At 42.5% G+C, this 18,207-nt stretch overlaps 2 protein-coding genes across 2 annotated transcripts; both read right to left on the bottom strand.

The window, feature by feature from the left end:
- Positions 1 to 3,523: 3,523 nt before the first annotated feature.
- LOC311506864 (ferritin, middle subunit) lies at positions 3,524 to 5,119 on the bottom strand. The gene is made up of 4 exons (XM_084570982.1): positions 4,784 to 5,119; positions 4,320 to 4,466; positions 4,076 to 4,201; positions 3,524 to 3,994 (listed from the first exon to the last, which is right to left on the bottom strand). The coding sequence occupies exons 1-4, from the start codon at positions 4,883 to 4,885 to the stop codon at positions 3,839 to 3,841; spliced, it is 531 nt and encodes a 176-aa protein (XP_084427108.1). The 5' UTR covers positions 4,886 to 5,119; the 3' UTR covers positions 3,524 to 3,838.
- Positions 5,120 to 9,599: 4,480 nt separating this feature from the next.
- aldh16a1 (aldehyde dehydrogenase 16 family, member A1) lies at positions 9,600 to 17,739 on the bottom strand. Its single transcript, XM_084570312.1, has 17 exons — positions 17,356 to 17,739; positions 15,557 to 15,656; positions 15,314 to 15,440; positions 15,079 to 15,236; positions 14,905 to 14,982; positions 14,284 to 14,471; positions 14,043 to 14,201; positions 13,801 to 13,959; positions 13,466 to 13,622; positions 13,309 to 13,384; positions 13,125 to 13,230; positions 12,603 to 12,739; positions 12,309 to 12,479; positions 11,209 to 11,413; positions 10,932 to 11,117; positions 10,526 to 10,651; positions 9,600 to 10,443 (listed from the first exon to the last, which is right to left on the bottom strand). Exons 1-17 carry the CDS (start codon positions 17,443 to 17,445, stop codon positions 10,264 to 10,266), a joined length of 2,403 nt encoding a protein of 800 aa, XP_084426438.1. The 5' UTR covers positions 17,446 to 17,739; the 3' UTR covers positions 9,600 to 10,263.
- Between the last annotated feature and the right edge of the window lie 468 nt (positions 17,740 to 18,207).

The raw sequence follows: 18,207 nt of genomic DNA, 5'->3' as shown, positions 1-18,207 counted from the left end.
TGTTCATCCTTGTGTACTGTCCATTTGAGAGAAAAACTAATATTACATCTTTCCCAAAAAATACAGAAATGTTGCAGGTGTTTTCTAGATTTTTGCTGTAAATTGGCAGCTTTGTACAAAAATCTACAAAAGAGGAGGATCTGCATTTTAACAAAAACCTCAGCAATCACTGGTGTTATAGACAAGTACAGCAGGTGCCTTTGCGTGAACACAGACACTACAAATAGAGGTGTATTAGCCTCCTGTAATCCACTTAAACTAATCTTTGTCCACTTTTGAAAAACACCCGTCGCACTGTGTGTAAAAAATCAAAGGTTTGTCTCATTTTGAAACTTCCTCTGTGAAAATAATTTATCAAAAGACAAAGAACGGCGTAAGGATTAACCCTGAAGTAGAAAAAGTAATGCATTTTCATTAACCCTGTGACCCTGTGGTTGCTTCTTAACAGATTTACAAAACAAGTGAAATACTGTTAAGCATATACTATACAGGTATAAGGGGAAAAAAAATAGGAGTAAATAAAATTAACAAAGAAAATGAATCGTTATCATTTAAAAAAGATTTGATAAAAATACCAAATATTTTCAAGCCTCTGCTTATTTAATACATGTTTGCTTTTCTGTTTCCATTAACTGAACTATAGCTCTATGTTTTTCAACTAGTTTTATTAAAAAAAGGCTATTTTATGACCTTGGTTTAGTTACAATAACTAATAAAGGACAATCAGAATGCATGGATTTAAAACTAAACTATAATACGGTGAAAAGTAGACTATAACTCACCTGATTTAGCTTCAGTCCTTATTACTTCTTCGTCTTTTGTTGTTATTATTTTGCATCCAAATGTTGTCCACCACAGATCCACCACGACTGACTAAATACAAGTCGTTGTGCGCAACTCCATCCCTCCCCCTCCCCCGCCTGTGTTAATCTTTGCAATATCCCTCACTGCCAGCTATTTACTGTCCACCTACGCTGCAAAAAACAATAATAAAAAAAATCACTCCAGTCTTTTCGAGGCAATTTGACTTTGTCTTTAAACTTTATTTATTTATTTATTTATTTGTGATTTTGTCGTACACCGGTAACTGGCGTTGTAAGATATGCGATTATTTTACACAACTGGATGGGTTTTTTTTTTCAAAAATTTTAAAGTGAGTAACTGGTCAGTACACGTTTTACATTTTACAGTGTACAGTTGACTCTTTGGGCTCTCATGTGTTCCCTGTATCTCAGTGCATGGATGTTGACTTGTTTGCAGGTCAAATGATGCTGTAATTACGCTATTTAGCAGTTAAAACGGTTGGATTTACACTTGTAAACACTTTTAAAACAAGAGAGCAACAGCAGAAACCGTTTAAAACATCACACCAGAAGAGTGGTTTTGAGGCTCAGTGTGGTGGCTCCAGCTGCCGCCATCTTGGCAGCACCTGACTCCTCCTCCTAACTCACGGCTAATTCAAAAATAAGCAAAGTAGTGGAGCGTGAGTGAAGCGGACGCGTGTTGCCTCCCCGACTCAAAGCGGCCATAACTTTTATACATAACTTCAACCCTTTAAAACCGAATGTATCTGCGGTATTATTAGCATTACGGTTATTTCACTTGCGCTTCTCCCGGAAGGTTATTACACTCACACACTTATAACATGCAGCCAGCTAGAAATTATGGTAACTTGAATAACCTTTGAACTATTTTACAAATCTTAATTTATAAATCTTTATAAATCTTTTAAATAATATAAGGAATTCACTAAAAACACAAAACAATACACTTGTAAATTATTCAAATAGGTTCTTAAAATACATCTTGCTTTTAAAATCCTTTTCTCATTCACACATGCTGTATCATGCATTTGTTGTTCTTTTAATGGCAAATTAACCTGGAGTTTTATAAGCTGCCAAGCTTTGTGCCATCTTGTTTCTCTCCCTCGCGATCAATGGTGCAGTACTGAGCTCCTCCAGCAGATGGAAATGGTGCACCACAATAGATAGATAGACAGACAGATAGATGCACTGCCTGGCCCAACTAAAATAAAAAGTCACCACCTGGATTTAACTAAGCAAATAGGTAGGAGCCTCCTATTGGATAATTACTGCATGGGTGATTATCTTTCAGCTGGCAACAAGTTATTTAACCCCAACTGATGCAATGAGTAGCTTCTCATTTCTTGAACAACCACGTTGACAGACACATCCTGTGATCGTGGAAAATATGTTAGTCTGTTTGGGTCAAATCATCGGCATGCATCAAGCAGAGGAATCAAATGGAAGAAAAACATCAGTAGAACTCGGGGCTATGTTTAATAGTGAAAGTAAAAACATTTCCACATGTACAATGTGAAGGGAACTCAATGGATTGGGACTGAACAGCTGTGTAGCCTTAAGAAAACCACTAATCAGTGAGGCTAACTGGAAAATAAGGCTTCAATTTGCTAGGGAGCATAAAGATTGGACTCTGGAGCAATGGAAGAAGGTCATGTGGTCTGATGAGTCCAGATTTACCCTGTTCCAGAGTGATGGGGGCATCAGGGTAAGAAGAGAGGCAGATGAAGTGATGCACCCATCGTGCCTAGTGTCTACTGTACAAGCCTGTGGGGGCAGTGCTATGATCTGGGGTTGCTGCAGTTGCTCAGGTCTAGGTTCAGCAACATTATGTTGCCCAAAGAATGAGGTCAGCTGACTACCTGAAGATACTGAATGACCAGGTTATTCCATCAATGGATCATATTCCAAGATGACAATGTCAGGATTCATGGGGCTCAGATTGTGAAAGAGTGGTTCAGGGAGCATGAGACATCATTTTCACACATGGATTGGCCACCACAGAGTCCAGACCTTAACCCCACTGAGAATCTTTGGGATGTGCTGGAGAAGGCTTTGTGCAGTGGTCAGACTCTCCCATCATCAATACAAGATCTTGGTTTAAAATGAATAAAACACTGGATATAAATGTTGTGACATTGCAGAAGCTTATCAAAACAATGCCACGGTGAATGCGTGCTGTAATCAAAGCTAACGGCAAAATATTAGTGAGTTTTTTGGACAGGCAGTGTATAAAATGTTTATCTTATGCAATACACATTCTGAAAGGAGCCATATTGAGTACTGTGACTTTTTGAAGCCAATATTTCACTTATCTTGTCATACAAACCAAGTTGTTTAAAATAAACTGCTCTCAGAGGCATTATCCGAGTTTGCAACACTATAATCCGACTAAGAGGGAGGAAAAAAAATAAAATCTCCACACTGACGTAATGGAAAGTGAAATACAGAACCAGTCACGCTCTGTTGACTTGCGGTTATGTAAGCAACTTCTGTGTGACTAAAGGTTTTCAACTCGGCTACTGCTCAGGACAAACATTACTCAAGCGCCTGGTAAATATAATGTGCAACTGCTTTAACATTTCACAAGTGTACCAAGATAGCTCTTTAAACACTAAAGCTATCCGTGTATCCTCTCAACATTGTACCTAGTGCTTTTAACACCAACTTTGTCATAATAGACGGAGACAAACACCAAAGTATCCAGCTCAAAAAGGTTTATTCAGGTTAAGAGCAGATCAGAATCAGTCACAATTTAAGTTTAGAAATGTCACATGAGGCTTACAGGCAAAAACGTCACCTTTTAAACTTCTACACGACATTTAAAAACAAAAACCACCAGAACATACGAGAACTCGAGATGGCAACTTCAGAGATTAAAGCAGATTAGATCGGTTATGCACCGTGAACAGACACCTGGAGAGCTTAATTTGAAGCCTGAAGCGTTGGAAGATAAGATTTAAACTTTATTTTTTTTTCTTTTTAAACTCCAGGTTCACTCTCGGGCTGGTTAGCGTTTAGCTCTTGCTCCCCAGGGTGTGCTTGTCGAACAGGTACTCTGCCATCTTGTTGTTGTGGGCGTCCATGCGGGTGAGGTTGGTGATGTGGTCGCCCAGCTTCTTGATGGCCTCCACCTGCTCGTTCAGGTAGTGGGTCTCCAGGAAGTCACACAGCTATAAGGAGAAACCTTAAGTTAGTCTTGCAAATAAGTAGATGTGAGTTTAAAATGGTGCAACGCCACATTGAAAGCTTACATGGGGGTCGGTGTGTTCGGAGGCCAGCTTGTGGAGGTCCAGCAGAGCCTGGTTGACGGTCTTCTCCAGCTGCAGGGCGCACTGCATGGCCTCCAGGCCGCTGCCCCACTCGTCACGCTCGGGTTTCTGTGCAACAAAAACATCTGATTACAACACCGAACCAGCTACTCCATCATGTCGTAACACTGCACAATAATAATATAATAATCCCGCTGCGGGACGGGTTCTCTCGTCCTGCACCAACCTTGATGTCCTGGAGGAAGATGCGTCCGCCCCTCTTGTTCTGGAAGGACAGCAGCTTGTCGGCGTGCTCCCTCTCCTCCTCGCTGTTCTCCTTGAAGAAATGGGAGAAGCCTGGAAGGGCTACATCATCACGGTCGAAGTAGAAGGCCTGAGGAGGAGGAGGAGGACACAAAATTAAATTTAAGAAGGGTAGTTATTTACATGTGCCACCCGTTATTATTTGGCACAAAACAGCTGTGTGCAAATAGTAGTTATGGTCAGGATCACGAGTCATGACTCATCTAGTCTAGTCAGTGACTAACGGCAGCCTAAGCATGACACAGCAGTTTGCGTTCAGCGCGCAACCAACCAGGAAGTGCTGCAACAACAAGCTAATTAAACTACAACACGGTCAATTAAATACGGTTTTCACAAGATATACTATTACTAAATGGTATTTTAAGCGTTTTTTTTTTTCTCTCTCACCATAGAAGTGTAGGTGTAGGAGGCAAACAACTCCATGTTGATCATCCTGTTGATGGCGGCCTCGCAGTCGCGGTGGTAGTTCTGACGCACTTGGGACTCCATTTTGGCTGGCGTTTCTTGTGCTTTTTCTTAACAAAAACGGTACAAAAATAGAGCTTTACGTCGACTTTTGTTTTATCAGTAGTGTTCAAAGTAGGAAATAGTTTCGTATCCGGAATGTTAGGCGAGATGAAGTAAGACGAGGTTTTCGGGACGAAGAAAAGAAGGTTCCGTTCAAACACTGTTGAAGCAAGAACTCCTCTACGGTTTCTTCCCTGGTGTGAAATGGAAGACGGAGCGCTGCCTGTATTTATACGCAACCGTCGTCCTCGTGACAGACATAACGTCACCCAGAGACGTTTCCACCAATCGCTGAGCTCAGGAGTCACGTGACAAAAGCGGAAGCGTGAGAACGGTGGATAAAGATGAAGTTGCACTTTTTTTCTTTCTTAGAAGTTCATTATAGTCATCAGACCTGCTGACAGTTACCCGCCTGCCATGACGAAGCACTTTTTCCCTTTTAAAGAGACAATAAATTCAATTTTATTTTAACTGAAATTCAAACATAATACAGAAACTTAGTGTAAAGGTGTGTTTTAACCATAGACTGTTTATAAAAGAGGTTTTAGCGTTATTTTCAATGGCGACCCTAGGTTTTTGAGAGGCCCGGGCAAAAATTTAATACCAGGGCCCCATAGGATAATTAGTTGGTAAAATAAAAAATCAGTTCTTAAATAAACTTTGAAGGACTAACTGGCAAAGTAACCATCTTTTTGCATCATCTGAGATAATTAATAAAGCAATGAACGTAAATAAGGAAAGACAAACTTAAATGAAGACGCGTAATTGGGTAAATTATTTTATCCCGCATTCTCCTTTACTGGGCCTAGTATAACTAAATTCAGAATTTAAATTTTGTGCATGGATGTTGACTTTATTGGTAGTAAATCACTAGATAACTTTGGTTTGCTAGACTCAGTGAGCTAGTGGCCTAGTTGGCAGAGTTTGCAGACGTTAGTCGACAGATTTAACAGTCTTAATTGCTCGTTTTATTTCTGACACACTTTTCAATGACTGGTTGTGTAATTTCGCAGATAGCAAATAGCACATTGCTGTGAGCTACAACTCCTTAGAGGAGTGTGATCATGATATGACTCGATCAAAGCTAACGCAACTATTTGCTAGCAATGTGTATGTAAACTTCCTCATCAAACCAATCAAATTGTTGCACGTTTGCATTTATCCTGATTCTACACTTACCACCATCTTGTTTTTCCCCTTCCAGACGTCTCCTCTTTTGCTTTTGAAAACCAGAGGAATGTGGCTCCATCGCGCTAGTTCTGCTAACAAGTGCCCAAACCAAACTTATTGAAAATTGGCAGTTAAAACCAGCAAAGGCTACGTGTATGGGGTACCCCTAGAGGGAATTGTGGCGCATTGTCCATGCATTGTAGGGCCATCGTAGGTTTAATCGTCATTGCAAAATATACAGGACGGTAGCCATCCGAGGGCCCCCTTTCTCATTTTTTTTGATGACTCTCCAAGCGGTTGCTCGGTTTGCCCATCCAGGCTTTGCGCCGATTTTCGGGCTCACCACATAAACCCGCTAAAAACAGAACTTGGTTTAACTTTATGAACAACTCAGGTGTTTTTTGTTTAGTGGATTACTCAGTACTGTAGCTCTGTCACAAGACGAGGTTAAAAAGACAGCAATGTGTTTTCTTTAAGCTCCTGTCTGAAGAAACTTGTCTCACAAGATTCTTATTGCTTCACTGTTTATCCCATAGACTTAAAGGCAGCACAGTTTGTTCACATAGTGAATCCACTATATACATGCAAGTGGAGGCATGTAACCATTGTCTGAGACTTGTGACAGGCCCCACCTTCGACCTTGAATGAGATAAGCAGTAACAAAAAGACCAAGACGAGTTCAACCGTTATAAAAAAAAGTTTACCATGAAAGCTGATAGCAAAATGGGACACGTTATATATATATAGTTAATCAGTACGTTTAGTGATCTCCCAAGTATACCTAAGCAGTATAAGAAAACATCAAGTCTTTGTCAGATTGAAATAAAGATTAATTACTTGTATAGCTGTTTTTTTTTTTCGTTTCTTGTTTTGAATATGTGAGCTCTGTCAGTAGGTGCAACAATACCCAAACTATCGTTTTAATTTTCTTGTTGAGAGTAACGTGGACACCTTTCTTATGTTATTGTCTGATATGTGGCCAGGTGTTTGTGCGTTGTTTACCTATGGAAGGAAGGCAAGCTACTAGGAGTTCAAGGTGTTGACTTGGCCTCCAAATTCCCAAAGATCTCAATCCAATTCAGATGAGTCTTTATGGGACGACCTGGAACCATCAGGTCCGATCCTTGGAGGCAAAATCTCACAACCTTCAGGATTTAAAGGATCTTTTAATAACACTTAGGTGCCACATGCCACATCACACCTTAAGACGCCTAGTGGACCCCATGTCTTGATGGGTCAGGGCTGTTTCGGCATCAAAAAGGCAGACCTACACGATGTTAGAAAGAGTTATTTGATCCAGTATCAACACACTGAGCAAACAGCATGTACCCTCAAGCTGTTAAATCTCTCACACCTTCAACCTCTCTTTATACCCTAGTCCACCTGCACTCTATAGACAAATTTGCACTATTACAAATAAATTTACATTACTGTTTTACAATGCTGCTATCCCATACCGGTTTACTGTTCTGTATCAATGTCACTTTAAGTCACCACTGTTACTAACAATGTGCTTTACTTACATCTACATATATATTGTAGATTTTGTTGTGTATTGCTGCTATAGTCTTTATATTTATACCGCCACAGCTTTTAGTTTCATTGCTTCCGAACCAGACAGCTGCTAAAACTATATAACTGGTCATAATGTAATAGTTGATCGAAAGTTGAATTATCGTTGCATCATGGCTAGCAGCTAGCATAGCTTCCAGCCAGGTAACGTCACATGCTTGTCTTTTAAGTAACTGACTTCTTGCATAACACACATTCCTCACTCTTATAAGGAAGTGGCACTAGTTTTTCAACAAGAATTAATCCCATTGAGTAACGCTGACTAGTGTGACTGCCCATGACCTCTTGATCCATAAAGCCAGTATTAAATTGGTGAAACTACACCTGTAGGGGTTAAATAATGGTTTCAGATGTTAACAGATGCTTCTTGGAAGTCTGAGGTAAAAGTTTCTTGCATCGGAAATTGTTAATGTTGTAAGATGTTGTTGCTGGAGGCCTTATCTACCTATAAACTAATGACTATGCATACTTTTATGAAAGATGCACACGATAAACTCTTTGTTCCACAAGCCTAGAGGTTTAATACATTGAACTCCTACTATTCAAAGGCAGAATCCTCCTCATATTACATGCTTTGTCATGCAACACGAGTCAGTAACACCCTTGTGCAGCCGTAGTGTCAAGTTCATTTGACAATTTGTGCTGTGTCATTGCCGTGACTCAGCATTCCACAGCTTCGTACTTCCTGTTACTGCTTTTTGCTCGGGGAGGAGACTTGTAACCACAGAAACCTCTGTCTGGAAATGTACTTCAGTGCTCTGCTGGCTGGAACCAGTTTGGGAGAACAATAATTAAAAAAAAAAAAAAAAAAAAAAAAAGGAACAAGAAAGTGGGCAGTGAGGAACCAAAACTGGACATGGGTGATGGAAAACGTTGCGTTTTGACCAAAGCTTGTTGAGTCCCACGGCTGTGTGCATGAACTTCCTTCACAGTATGCCACGCTATGGTTCACGCCACCAATCCTTCAATACAATGGAACTTGAAATATTAAGTCATGTCACCAGCTTTGATTAAAAAAAGAAAGAAGTCCGATGTAAATAAAGGTGTTATTTGTGTCAAATAGTAATTTATAGCAAACGCTGTTAAATTAAAACGCTTCTAGAAGAATTAGTGCAAGATCTGCATTGCCTTTGCTTTGTCACCATAAGATTTAAACCTTTTCCAAATGGACTGCTATGCTAGCAGCTCTGTGATGCAAGGTGGTGATTTAAGCTAACTGCTAACACTGCTACAGCCCGCCTTCTTTTCATTTAGCGCTCGCTTAGAAATGCTTAATCTGTGTTTGTCTGTAAATTGTTCATTTTTATGTATATATAATCCCATGAACACCAAGTTTCATTCTTGTTTTTATCTAATTATGTCTGTGAAGGTTCTCAGTCATCCAGGTCATGGTATATTCAAAAAAGGTTCAAAAAAGGCAACTGGACTTGTAGAGTTTTTATCTGAAGCATCAAAAACTTGTTAAACTAAATTCTATTTCATTCTTCTTGATCACCAGAGACAGTGAGTTCATAGAACCACGGTTACATCTGTAACTTTTCCCACCATGCTCCCACTTCTTCTACTAAATTTAATCGCCTCTGCTGTCAAACAGTCTTTGCCAGTTTATGCGAAATGCTTCACTACCGATGCGTTAACGTGGGAACATCACCACAGAAAACTTAAAACTCCAGTATGCCACTTTAAAATTTAGAAAAAATTTACCTTTATCTGCTGATTAGCTTGGTTAGCATTGCATACGTTTGTTTCATATGTCCCACACTATAGATTTAAGCTGGTATAATGGTACCCGTGTTAGATTTAGTTTAGCGTGTTAGCTTGCAACCATTTGCTAATTAGCACTAGCCACAAAGCGCAGCTGCTACCAAACTTATTAACAGGAGGAAAGTTGGCTGTCTGTGAAACACCAAAGAAAATATCTATTGTTTTTGAGATATTTTAATTTGGACAAATGCTGCTAACAAGGCAACAAAGAGACCAGAAGTCCTTAAATTCATAAACTCATCTTTTAATCATGGCTTTCAGACAACGAGATCCACAATATCCTTCACTGCAATCACATATATGAACTTGAACTGACGGGACTTCGCTTGGAATGTTTGCACCTCATAATGTTGTACAGTAATAAAGACACACAGCTGACACGGTGTGTTTTTTTTTGCTAGGTCACCAACTCTAAGGCAGATAAGGTTTCAAGCTGCAGACTGTAAAAAAACAAAAAAAAAACATGATGCATAGTCAATAGGAAAAAAAAAAGATGCTGAATCAAACCATATTCATCAGTAAAAGATTCTTTGTAAACGATTAAAAATGCGTTTAAGTGAAAAAGAAGGTCAACATCTAAATATGGCACCTGTGTTGGTATTTCACTTCCGAGTCTGGAAATGTAAAACCTGCTCTGACGGTTTTTAATCACAGTGAAGATACTGGTAGCTACTGTACATGTTCACATCCAACTTATATTTTAGCAACGTTGTGAACATGTGACCTTCGAAGTCTTTCTCTCTGTGTGTGTTTAAGTGCTTCAGGATTTGACTCTTTATTTCTGACAGTTATTCGTTTCAGATCTACAGTGGACATCTGCTATATCATCACTATCTTTTATTTTTTTCGCGTCTTCATGCGGTAGGAATCCACACGCTCTTCCACTGCACGGCATTTCTCCACATTTCTTCCAGGAGCGAGGGGCGACACCGGCTCCAGTCCTCCCCTACGTCTTTGCCCTGCGCGTCCTTTTCGTGGTATAGGCGGAGGGTTTTCATAGGCCTGGTGCAGGTGTGCTGCAGGTACTGACAGCCCTGTGGCAAGGAAAACGGAGAGCGAAGATTAAAAGGTGTCGTTAATTCGGCAGACGTCCGGACACAAATTGTCGGTTCTTACCTCAGCGCTGCCCCAGTACCAGATGGCCTTGATGACACTGTGATTAGCAAGAGCGGCCGTCAGCTGATCTCGACTTCCTGTAATGACACTTACCAGACCCGCTGGCAGGTCTGACGACTGCAGCACCTGAGGAGGAACATGTGATTTAAAAAGAAAACATCAGCGCTGACACAAAGGCATTACTGACGTTATTAGGGATGCACTGACACAACATCAACATCCTGTTTCGGCCGTGTTGTTTCGGTGATAAAAGTCTTTCGGCCGAAAATTTTCGGTGGCCAAATATTCGGTGCATCCCTAGATGTTATCATGACTTTAATACAGTTTTTACTGCAGGTTAATGTTACTTTAGTGCATCTCTTCCTCCTCCTCCCTCATCTCAAACACTGAACGTCTTCACACAGACCTGAATGAACGCCAACGCCGGCAGCGGGTACTTTTGACTGGGGACCAGGATGACGGCGTTGCCCGTGGCAATGGTTGCCCCAAGAAGCGTCACCATGGAGAGGAGGGGATTCTTGTCAGGCAGCACGACCCCCACGACTCCCAGAGCCTCAGGCACGGAGAGAGCGGAGCCGGGCTTTGGCATGGGCTGGAGAGAAACCAGAAGAGTTGAATAAAGGCAGGAACTTTACCCGACAACCGTCTTCTGTGTGGTACGAATAATATCAAAAATCCCTCACCAGAGATCCTCCCTGGATTTTGTCGCAGTACGCTGCCCAGACACCGAGCCTGGCCACGCTGAGCTCCACCTCCTTGTCGGCGTCCTCCATCGACGCGCCGGTCTGGACGTTAATCGCCGTCGCCACGTCCTTCCTCTTCGCCTCGAGGAGCTTAGCCAGAGAGTAAAGCGACTGAGCGCGTGCAGTCGGAGTCTTTTTCATCCAGCTGGAATCAGGGAAGGATGTTCAAAGGAATAAAATGATTATAGAGAAACTTTGATGCCATTGTTGACATGTTAATATGTTTTTATGGGAAAAATAATACATTAAAATCATAGTGAGCATTTGAATTGAACTGTTTTGATATTTATTTGTGTATTTTGCTGATTTACTGTTTGTTTTTATCAGCTCCCAAAGTCAAGTTGGACTTTGACTGGTGATAAACACACACACTAGCGCAACACACTGGGCTGTAAAACAACTTATTACACATGTGTGTTATGTGTCAACCTGGTTTAAAACTGCGCAATTACAATAAATCTTAGACGTTTTTGAATAAATATAAGTTCTCTGTAATAAACTGGCTGAGAACACGAGACAGAGATGAGAGAATAAACAATTTAGGATGAAACTGTGGACGATTCAGATCCAGTGAAGGTCAAAGTATCCCCACAATGTTTACGAAACGCTTAATATATTAAGAGGGTTTCTAAAATCTGTGTTAGAAATATGAAACCAGGTGGATTCTGTCCGTTGAACTTCATTTTTGCAAGTTGGATGTTTTTCCTGGGCTTCAGAACTGTTGTTTTTTTGTTTTCCTGATCCGTGACCTTTAGCGAATATTACTGTGGTAATCTGAGGTTATATAATATATCCACACGAGGCTTTAGAGACTGAACAGTGACTAATATATATATATCTCAGGGTTGGATTGATTAAAACTAGATTAATGCAGGTAAAACTGAATGATAACTGTGTATATGTTTAAGTGTTCACACTTCTGCAGCCATTCCCAGATCATCTTCTCCATGACGTATGTTTGCGTTGCCTGATTCCTGGACTCTAGTTGCTCAATGCGCCGTTTGTGTTCGTGAGTTTTTTTCTGTGGCTACAGCTCTCACCCAGGCTGGACTTTGATAGCGGCCTCCACGGCGTTGCGGACATCTTTCCGTCCTCCGTCCGGACAGTAGGCTAACACGCCGTCGCCCCCCGGTGGCTGCACCTTCACGCTGCAGCCGGACACCGACTTGCACGTCTTACCGGCGACTAACTGAAGGTAGGACCGAGGGGAGCTGAGATGAGGAGGAGGAGGAGGAGGAGGGATGTGAATACAACAGAATATCATCTGTTTAACATAAATATATGCCATATTATATTAATTATAATATTAATATGAGAAAATATTACAAATGTACCTAGCAGAGTCTGGATCTTCGGGGATAATAACCGAAGGTGCTTCTGTTCCAAATGTTGAGTAGTCCATAGAGAGAGGTGAGGAGCGAGGAAGAGGAGAAGCTGTAGAAGATGACGGCCGTAGAAATTGGTAAAGACCCTGTCAGAAAGAAGGAAGAGCAGAGATAAATATATTTAGTTTAAGATTTATCTGGAGAGGGGCTCCGAAACAAACCAAATTATTATTATTATGATTAAAAAAGCAAACATTTAACAAAAAAAAGACGCTGTTAAACTACAATTTTACCATGTTATGGTGATATACGACTGCTACACTCATAGAATCTAGGGTTACAGCACTAATTAGCTGCACAGGTAGACGTCAGACAGCTGTTTACGAGCGTCTTTCAGCTCAGAGATGAAAAATTACCCGAATGCCCTCAACAAAGCTGAGTGGCTAGCAAGCTTTCACTTATTTTGCTTATTTAAACTCCGTTTGCACAGAATTTTAAGGAGCACTTCCATCGTCCATCTTCATAACCCACCTCCTGTCCTCCGTCAGTGCAGGTGCCGCTGTCTTTGTGACCGGAGGCGGGCAGACAGGGGTCGGACACGGAGTGGGAATTCACCCAAACTGAGCCGACCGACAGACTGGAAAGAGAAGAAGATGAATCTCGTCAGCGAGGAGAAAGGTAACTTAAGCGGAAAGAGAAATGAAAATGTTTGCACCTCTTGGCCGTCTCCAGAGCGAGCGTGAGGTCTTCAGTCCAGATGGACGCTGCCTGGCCGTGGGGACTGTGGTTCCCTGTAAGAAACATCACTTCTTTTTAAAACGGTCCCGCGCAAAGCTTTTGAGTTTTGTGTGACGGCTAATCGCGTTCCTCACCGAGGGTCACTGCTTCGGTGTTGCTCCTGAAGGCCATGAGAGGCAGCAGGGGTCCAGGAGAGGGGTTGACGACGCATGACGAGGACGGGGCCGACCCACAGAGCACCGTGGGAGGGTACAGAGCGCCTGAGGTTGGGACGCCGCAGGACTGAATCAACTGAGGAGAGAGAGAGGAAAGATAATGTTATTTATTGGCACAGGAAACAAATTAAATACTGATAAAGAAGACACTTTGATGCTACAGGGACGTGGTTGAAGCCCAGTAACGATTCGATCTACCTAAGAACGCCTGGACCGGCCCTGACACACATGGGGGACATGTTTTTTTAACTCACCGTGGCCCCCTGCTGCTCAGCCTCCCGTACTGCAGCCTCCACCAGGACCCGGTCCCCATCACTGGGCAGGGCGACACACTTCCTCCCTGGCATACGCTGCTTGAGTCGAGCCACAACGCCGTCCAGCACGCTCTCCTGAACGTACAGCACCCAGTGGACCTGAGGACAGAGAGGGGACTCGCCGATTACATGCCTGAGTCTTAATCTTCTTCTGTAAAGTCATCACTTTATGTCTGCGTCACCTCTTTCTTCTTCTTGAAGGCGGCGTCCATCACTTCGTCTACGGCGCTGTCGATGTCGGCCGATTCGAAGATGATGAACGGGCACGTCGCGCCGATGCACGAGGACACGGACACGGGGACGCCCATCCCCGCTGTGGCCTCGCACAGCATCACCCCGTCCTGAAAGAGAAAAGTAAAACGTTACGTCGGGAAAATTACACCTCTGCTTAGAAATTAAGACCGGTGTCTTTAATACACACACCTGCTTGTTGCCGCTGTAAGTGATGTAGCTGACGCTTGGGTTCTTGGCCACTTTGGCTCCGAGCGTCATATCACTTCCTGTTAAAACGCTGAGAGCGCCGGCGGGAAGTCCTGCTCCGGTGAGAAGCTGGGCCAACAGGAGCGCAGGAGGGGCAGTGCTCCGGCCAGGGACAACAATCACGGAGTTACCTGAAGGAAGCAAAGTGGAGCTTCAACAGTTTGTGCAATGGATTTGAAATCTCCAAAGCGGTGTTTGAAAGTTCGGACTTGGTTTTAGGGTTCAGGTTGGGGTTAGGACTGAAGACCCATCCACAGAGCATCCCACCGATACTTGATCAGTTTGGGATCTAGTGAATTTGGAGGCCAGGTCAACACCTTGAGTTGTTCCTAAAGTGTTTTTGTGGCTGCATCCTGCTGGGGATGTCTGCTGCCATCAAGAAGTATCATTGCTTTGGGGTGGGGGTGCCTGGTCTGGTCTAGGTGGGTGCCTCATGTCTAAGTAACATCAACACCAATGAATGCCAGCTCCAAAAGTTTCCCAGCAGAACACTGAATTGTCACAAGATGTTATTCACTTCTCCTGCCAGTGGTTTTAATGTTGTGGCTGATCGGTGCGTCTTACCCATGGCCAGAGCTGGGAGGACTTTGAGCATAAGGGAATATAGAGAGCAGTAGTCAGAGGAAACTACCGCCACCACACCTGGAAAACAGGAGGAAGAAACAAAATCCCAATCAACAATCTCTATTATCAACTGAGACTAAATGTGTTGTTGAGAACCCGCCGCCGTCCCCTCACCCAGAGGCGTCCAGTCGGGGACGAGCAGGTCTCTCAGCTCAGCCCAGCCGCTGTAGAACTGCAGCAGTCTGACGAGGCCGGCGGTCGAGCAGGAGGCGTCGCACAGATCGCACAGCTCCGTCAAACACTGGCCGTGCTGCCCGAGAACGCTCACCAACCTGGACGCAACACATCAATGTTTAACTCGGGCTTAAAATGTGAAGGGTTTACGGAAATAATTGGGAGTTCGTCAGACCTGAGAAGCACTTTGGCTCTCTGGCAGCAACTCAGGCCGCTCCATTTCTGGTAGCCGGTTACAGCGGAGGAGGCGCACTGGGTAATATCATCGTCCTCGGCGCACGACGTGGTGCACACGGTACCACCTGGAGAGACAACACACACGGGTCCATCCCCTGAATGAGTTCTTCTTCTTCTCCTGTTATATTTCCTGCAGATTCGACAGCGTCCATGTAAACGGTTGGAATCTGTCGGCTCTCACCTTTAGCATCGGCCAGGGGGCGGCTCTGTCTATCTGCCGGACGGACGAACTTGCCGTCGATGAAAAGACCCAGAGAACGGGAGTGATGGTCGAGCCAGGCCTGATGGGGTTAGGAAAGCAAGAGATGGAAGTTTTTTTAGCGCTAAAGCGAAAAGACCTGGATTTAAATGATAAATCGCAGCAGAGGAAATATTGGTTTTGTGCCGCGGTCAAAGCAAAACGTCTCAAGTGATTTTAAAATCTAGGGAGTTCTGTCTAAGGACGTGCAGCCATGCAACTAATGAGTAATCCCACGATAAACCGTTTGGTCTAATTAAATGTACAAAAAATATATCCAAGACATTTTCCTCCAACCACAAGGAAACAGCTTAGCTTGCTTGCAATTTCAACTCCAACAGTAATTGTATAAATCTGAATGAGGCCCATCTGACGGCAGGGATGAGCGGTACCCAAAAAACCTCACGTTTCATTGGTCAGGAAGACGCCGCCTCTGCTTGGGTAGGCCGAGAGGAGTGAACTATTGACCGACCGACCGACGACCAAAGTACAGAGCTCATACAGAGCTTGCCTCTAAACTGAAAGCTCTGTGACGCACGACATCGTCACGTTAAACCAGTTCACTTCCATTAAGAAGAGATAATAATGTCTGAGATTTTAATTTAGATATATAAAAAACACAGTTGTTAATGCGTATTGACCACTTATTAATGTATTACAATAAAGACATCATACAAACTGGGAGGCGTATGTGTTCGCTAATGTAATTACTGCCTATGTAACGTCCATAAACAGATATCAGACTGTCTGATTGCCTCAGATAAAGGACGACAGGTTTGAATACCGCTGCTAACGCAAACCAAACAATCCCCACAGCTACGGCTTCACCTTATAAATTCAACTATCGCACTTTAATGATGACGTCCTCGCAGGAAATTCAATGTGTTTAGCGCTCACTGCTGTCCATCGTCACACATGCATCTACAGGACGAGACAGTGGGAGATTTTGACATTTTCTGACAGTCGGTCATCGGTTTGAAATATCGCCGGGAGTGACGGAATAGGAAGGCGGAGCAGCCACGGTGATAACCCGTTAGATGAAGAGCTGCACAGCTCCACCTTCTCCGTCAGGACACTGGTTGTTCTCAGGCTAATGCCGCGCAGTGTGGTGCTCGGAGAAATATGGAAATTACAGCCCGATTTCTTTACTAAAACAAGAACAGTTTGCTTTGCTTCAGCTAAATTTTGGAACCCGTAGCATTAAAGCACTTTAAGCTACCGACACCAACTACGGGTTTCGCTAAATTGACCAGGAATTAAATGTGTGGGACGGCCACTTTGAAAATTTGCAGTTGTTGTGTCTTAAACTACATAATTTGGAAAAAGCAACATAAGTAATTATGCAAGAACACATAAAAAAAATAGGTTTCCCCTAATATGCAATCAGTGCATTTTATTTCTGTGACCTTTAAGGACCTGCATTTAAGGTCCTTGCAGTCCAGTCACCAAACTATTATTCTAGCTTTGAAAACTTCTCTCTGGTCTTTTAAAATAGGAAGAGTAAACCCTTTCTGGACCTTTACCTCCCCCCTCTCGACACATCACAAGTAAATTCAGTTCACTCAAGTTAAGTCACATGTCCGCCGCCTTGTGGGTTACTGTTAATCAACTTCACATGGGTCAACTAGTTTCACTGCAGAGCTCATATTTAGATTTAAATCAGCAGATGTTGCTTTTTCTTCTTCCCCTTTTTTTCTAGCTGTAACATGTGACATAAAAAAAAAAAAAAAAAAAAGTTTGACCTGTGCTGTAGCAGTGCTGGCAGTCGCTGCTGGTCCTTGCTCCATGCTTTGGAATATATCGTACACTGTCTTAGCGGTGCTTCCGGCCATAATAGAGGGACGTCGGTGAGGAGGAAAGTCTCGCCGTCGCTTTGTACCTGCTTCTAGATGGAGCTCAGGGTTAAAGTGTTTACTTTAAGAGCTTGTAAGATGATTCCTGGGCATGTGAAGAGCGACTGGGCTGTCACAGCACGTCAGAAGCGACGTGCTAGCTTGTTTCCCTCCCACTGACGGAACTTGAGTTACTACTTCCTGGGAGCGCGAGAGCCTTCGCTCCTACTTACTTCCGGGGTTGTGTCCGCCCGGAGGTTCCTTTAGTTAGTAGATGTAAATAAAGTAATGTTTACGTTTTTTTGTTTGTTTTTAAATAAAATATATATACAACAGTATTTTAATAAATTTTAAACGTTAAACAGTGATTTATTGTGTTGTAGTTTGTGGTTTTATTTGTTTAAATTAACTCTGTTGGCTCCTCTGAACGTTTTAAATTTTATTTTATGTCGTTTGTTGTTGTTGTTTTAAACTTCAGTTATGTCCTATTACGTCGATGCCAAAATTGTAAAACAAGTTAAGGCTTTGCTGATCCTCGACGACAAATGTAGGTGTAAATGAGAAAAATAAATAAAATAGAACATACTAGAAATGTTTACAGTAACTTAAGTGATAAAGAAACACAATGTAGAATTGAATATACATCTTGAACATCGTGAATAGTATTGCTTTTGAAAAAAAAAACCCCAGATATTTCACAGAATGATACGATAAATAAGCAAAATACCTCAGCTACAGAAGTAAAAAAATATTACTGTACAA

The sequence above is a fragment of the Chelon labrosus genome, assembly GCF_963514085.1.
Source record: "Chelon labrosus genome assembly, chromosome: 21".
Taxonomy (NCBI): Eukaryota; Metazoa; Chordata; class Actinopteri; order Mugiliformes; family Mugilidae; genus Chelon; species Chelon labrosus.
The sequence above is the reverse complement of the archived record's forward strand: the minus strand, read 5'-3'. Positions and strand labels throughout refer to the sequence as shown.

What these genes read in the sequence shown, in the direction of transcription:
- LOC311506864 (XM_084570982.1), bottom strand. Translation starts at nt 4,885, where the DNA reads ATGGAGTCCCAAGTGCGTCAGAACTACCACCGCGACTGCGAGGCCGCC. An exon ending in CCTACACCTACACTTCTATG is followed by an intron (nt 4,467 to 4,783) that starts GTGAGAGAGAAA and finishes CCTCCTCCTCAG; the next exon opens with GCCTTCTACTTCGACCGTGA. An exon ending in CCGAACACACCGACCCCCAT is followed by an intron (nt 3,995 to 4,075) that starts GTAAGCTTTCAA and finishes TTCTCCTTATAG; the next exon opens with CTGTGTGACTTCCTGGAGAC.
- aldh16a1 (XM_084570312.1), bottom strand. Translation starts at nt 17,445, where the DNA reads ATGGCCGGAAGCACCGCTAAGACAGTGTACGATATATTCCAAAGCATG. An exon ending in CCCCCTGGCCGATGCTAAAG is followed by an intron (nt 15,441 to 15,556) that starts GTGAGAGCCGAC and finishes TTGTCTCTCCAG; the next exon opens with GTGGTACCGTGTGCACCACG. An exon ending in CTGAGCAGCAGGGGGCCACG is followed by an intron (nt 13,623 to 13,800) that starts GTGAGTTAAAAA and finishes CTCTCTCCTCAG; the next exon opens with TTGATTCAGTCCTGCGGCGT.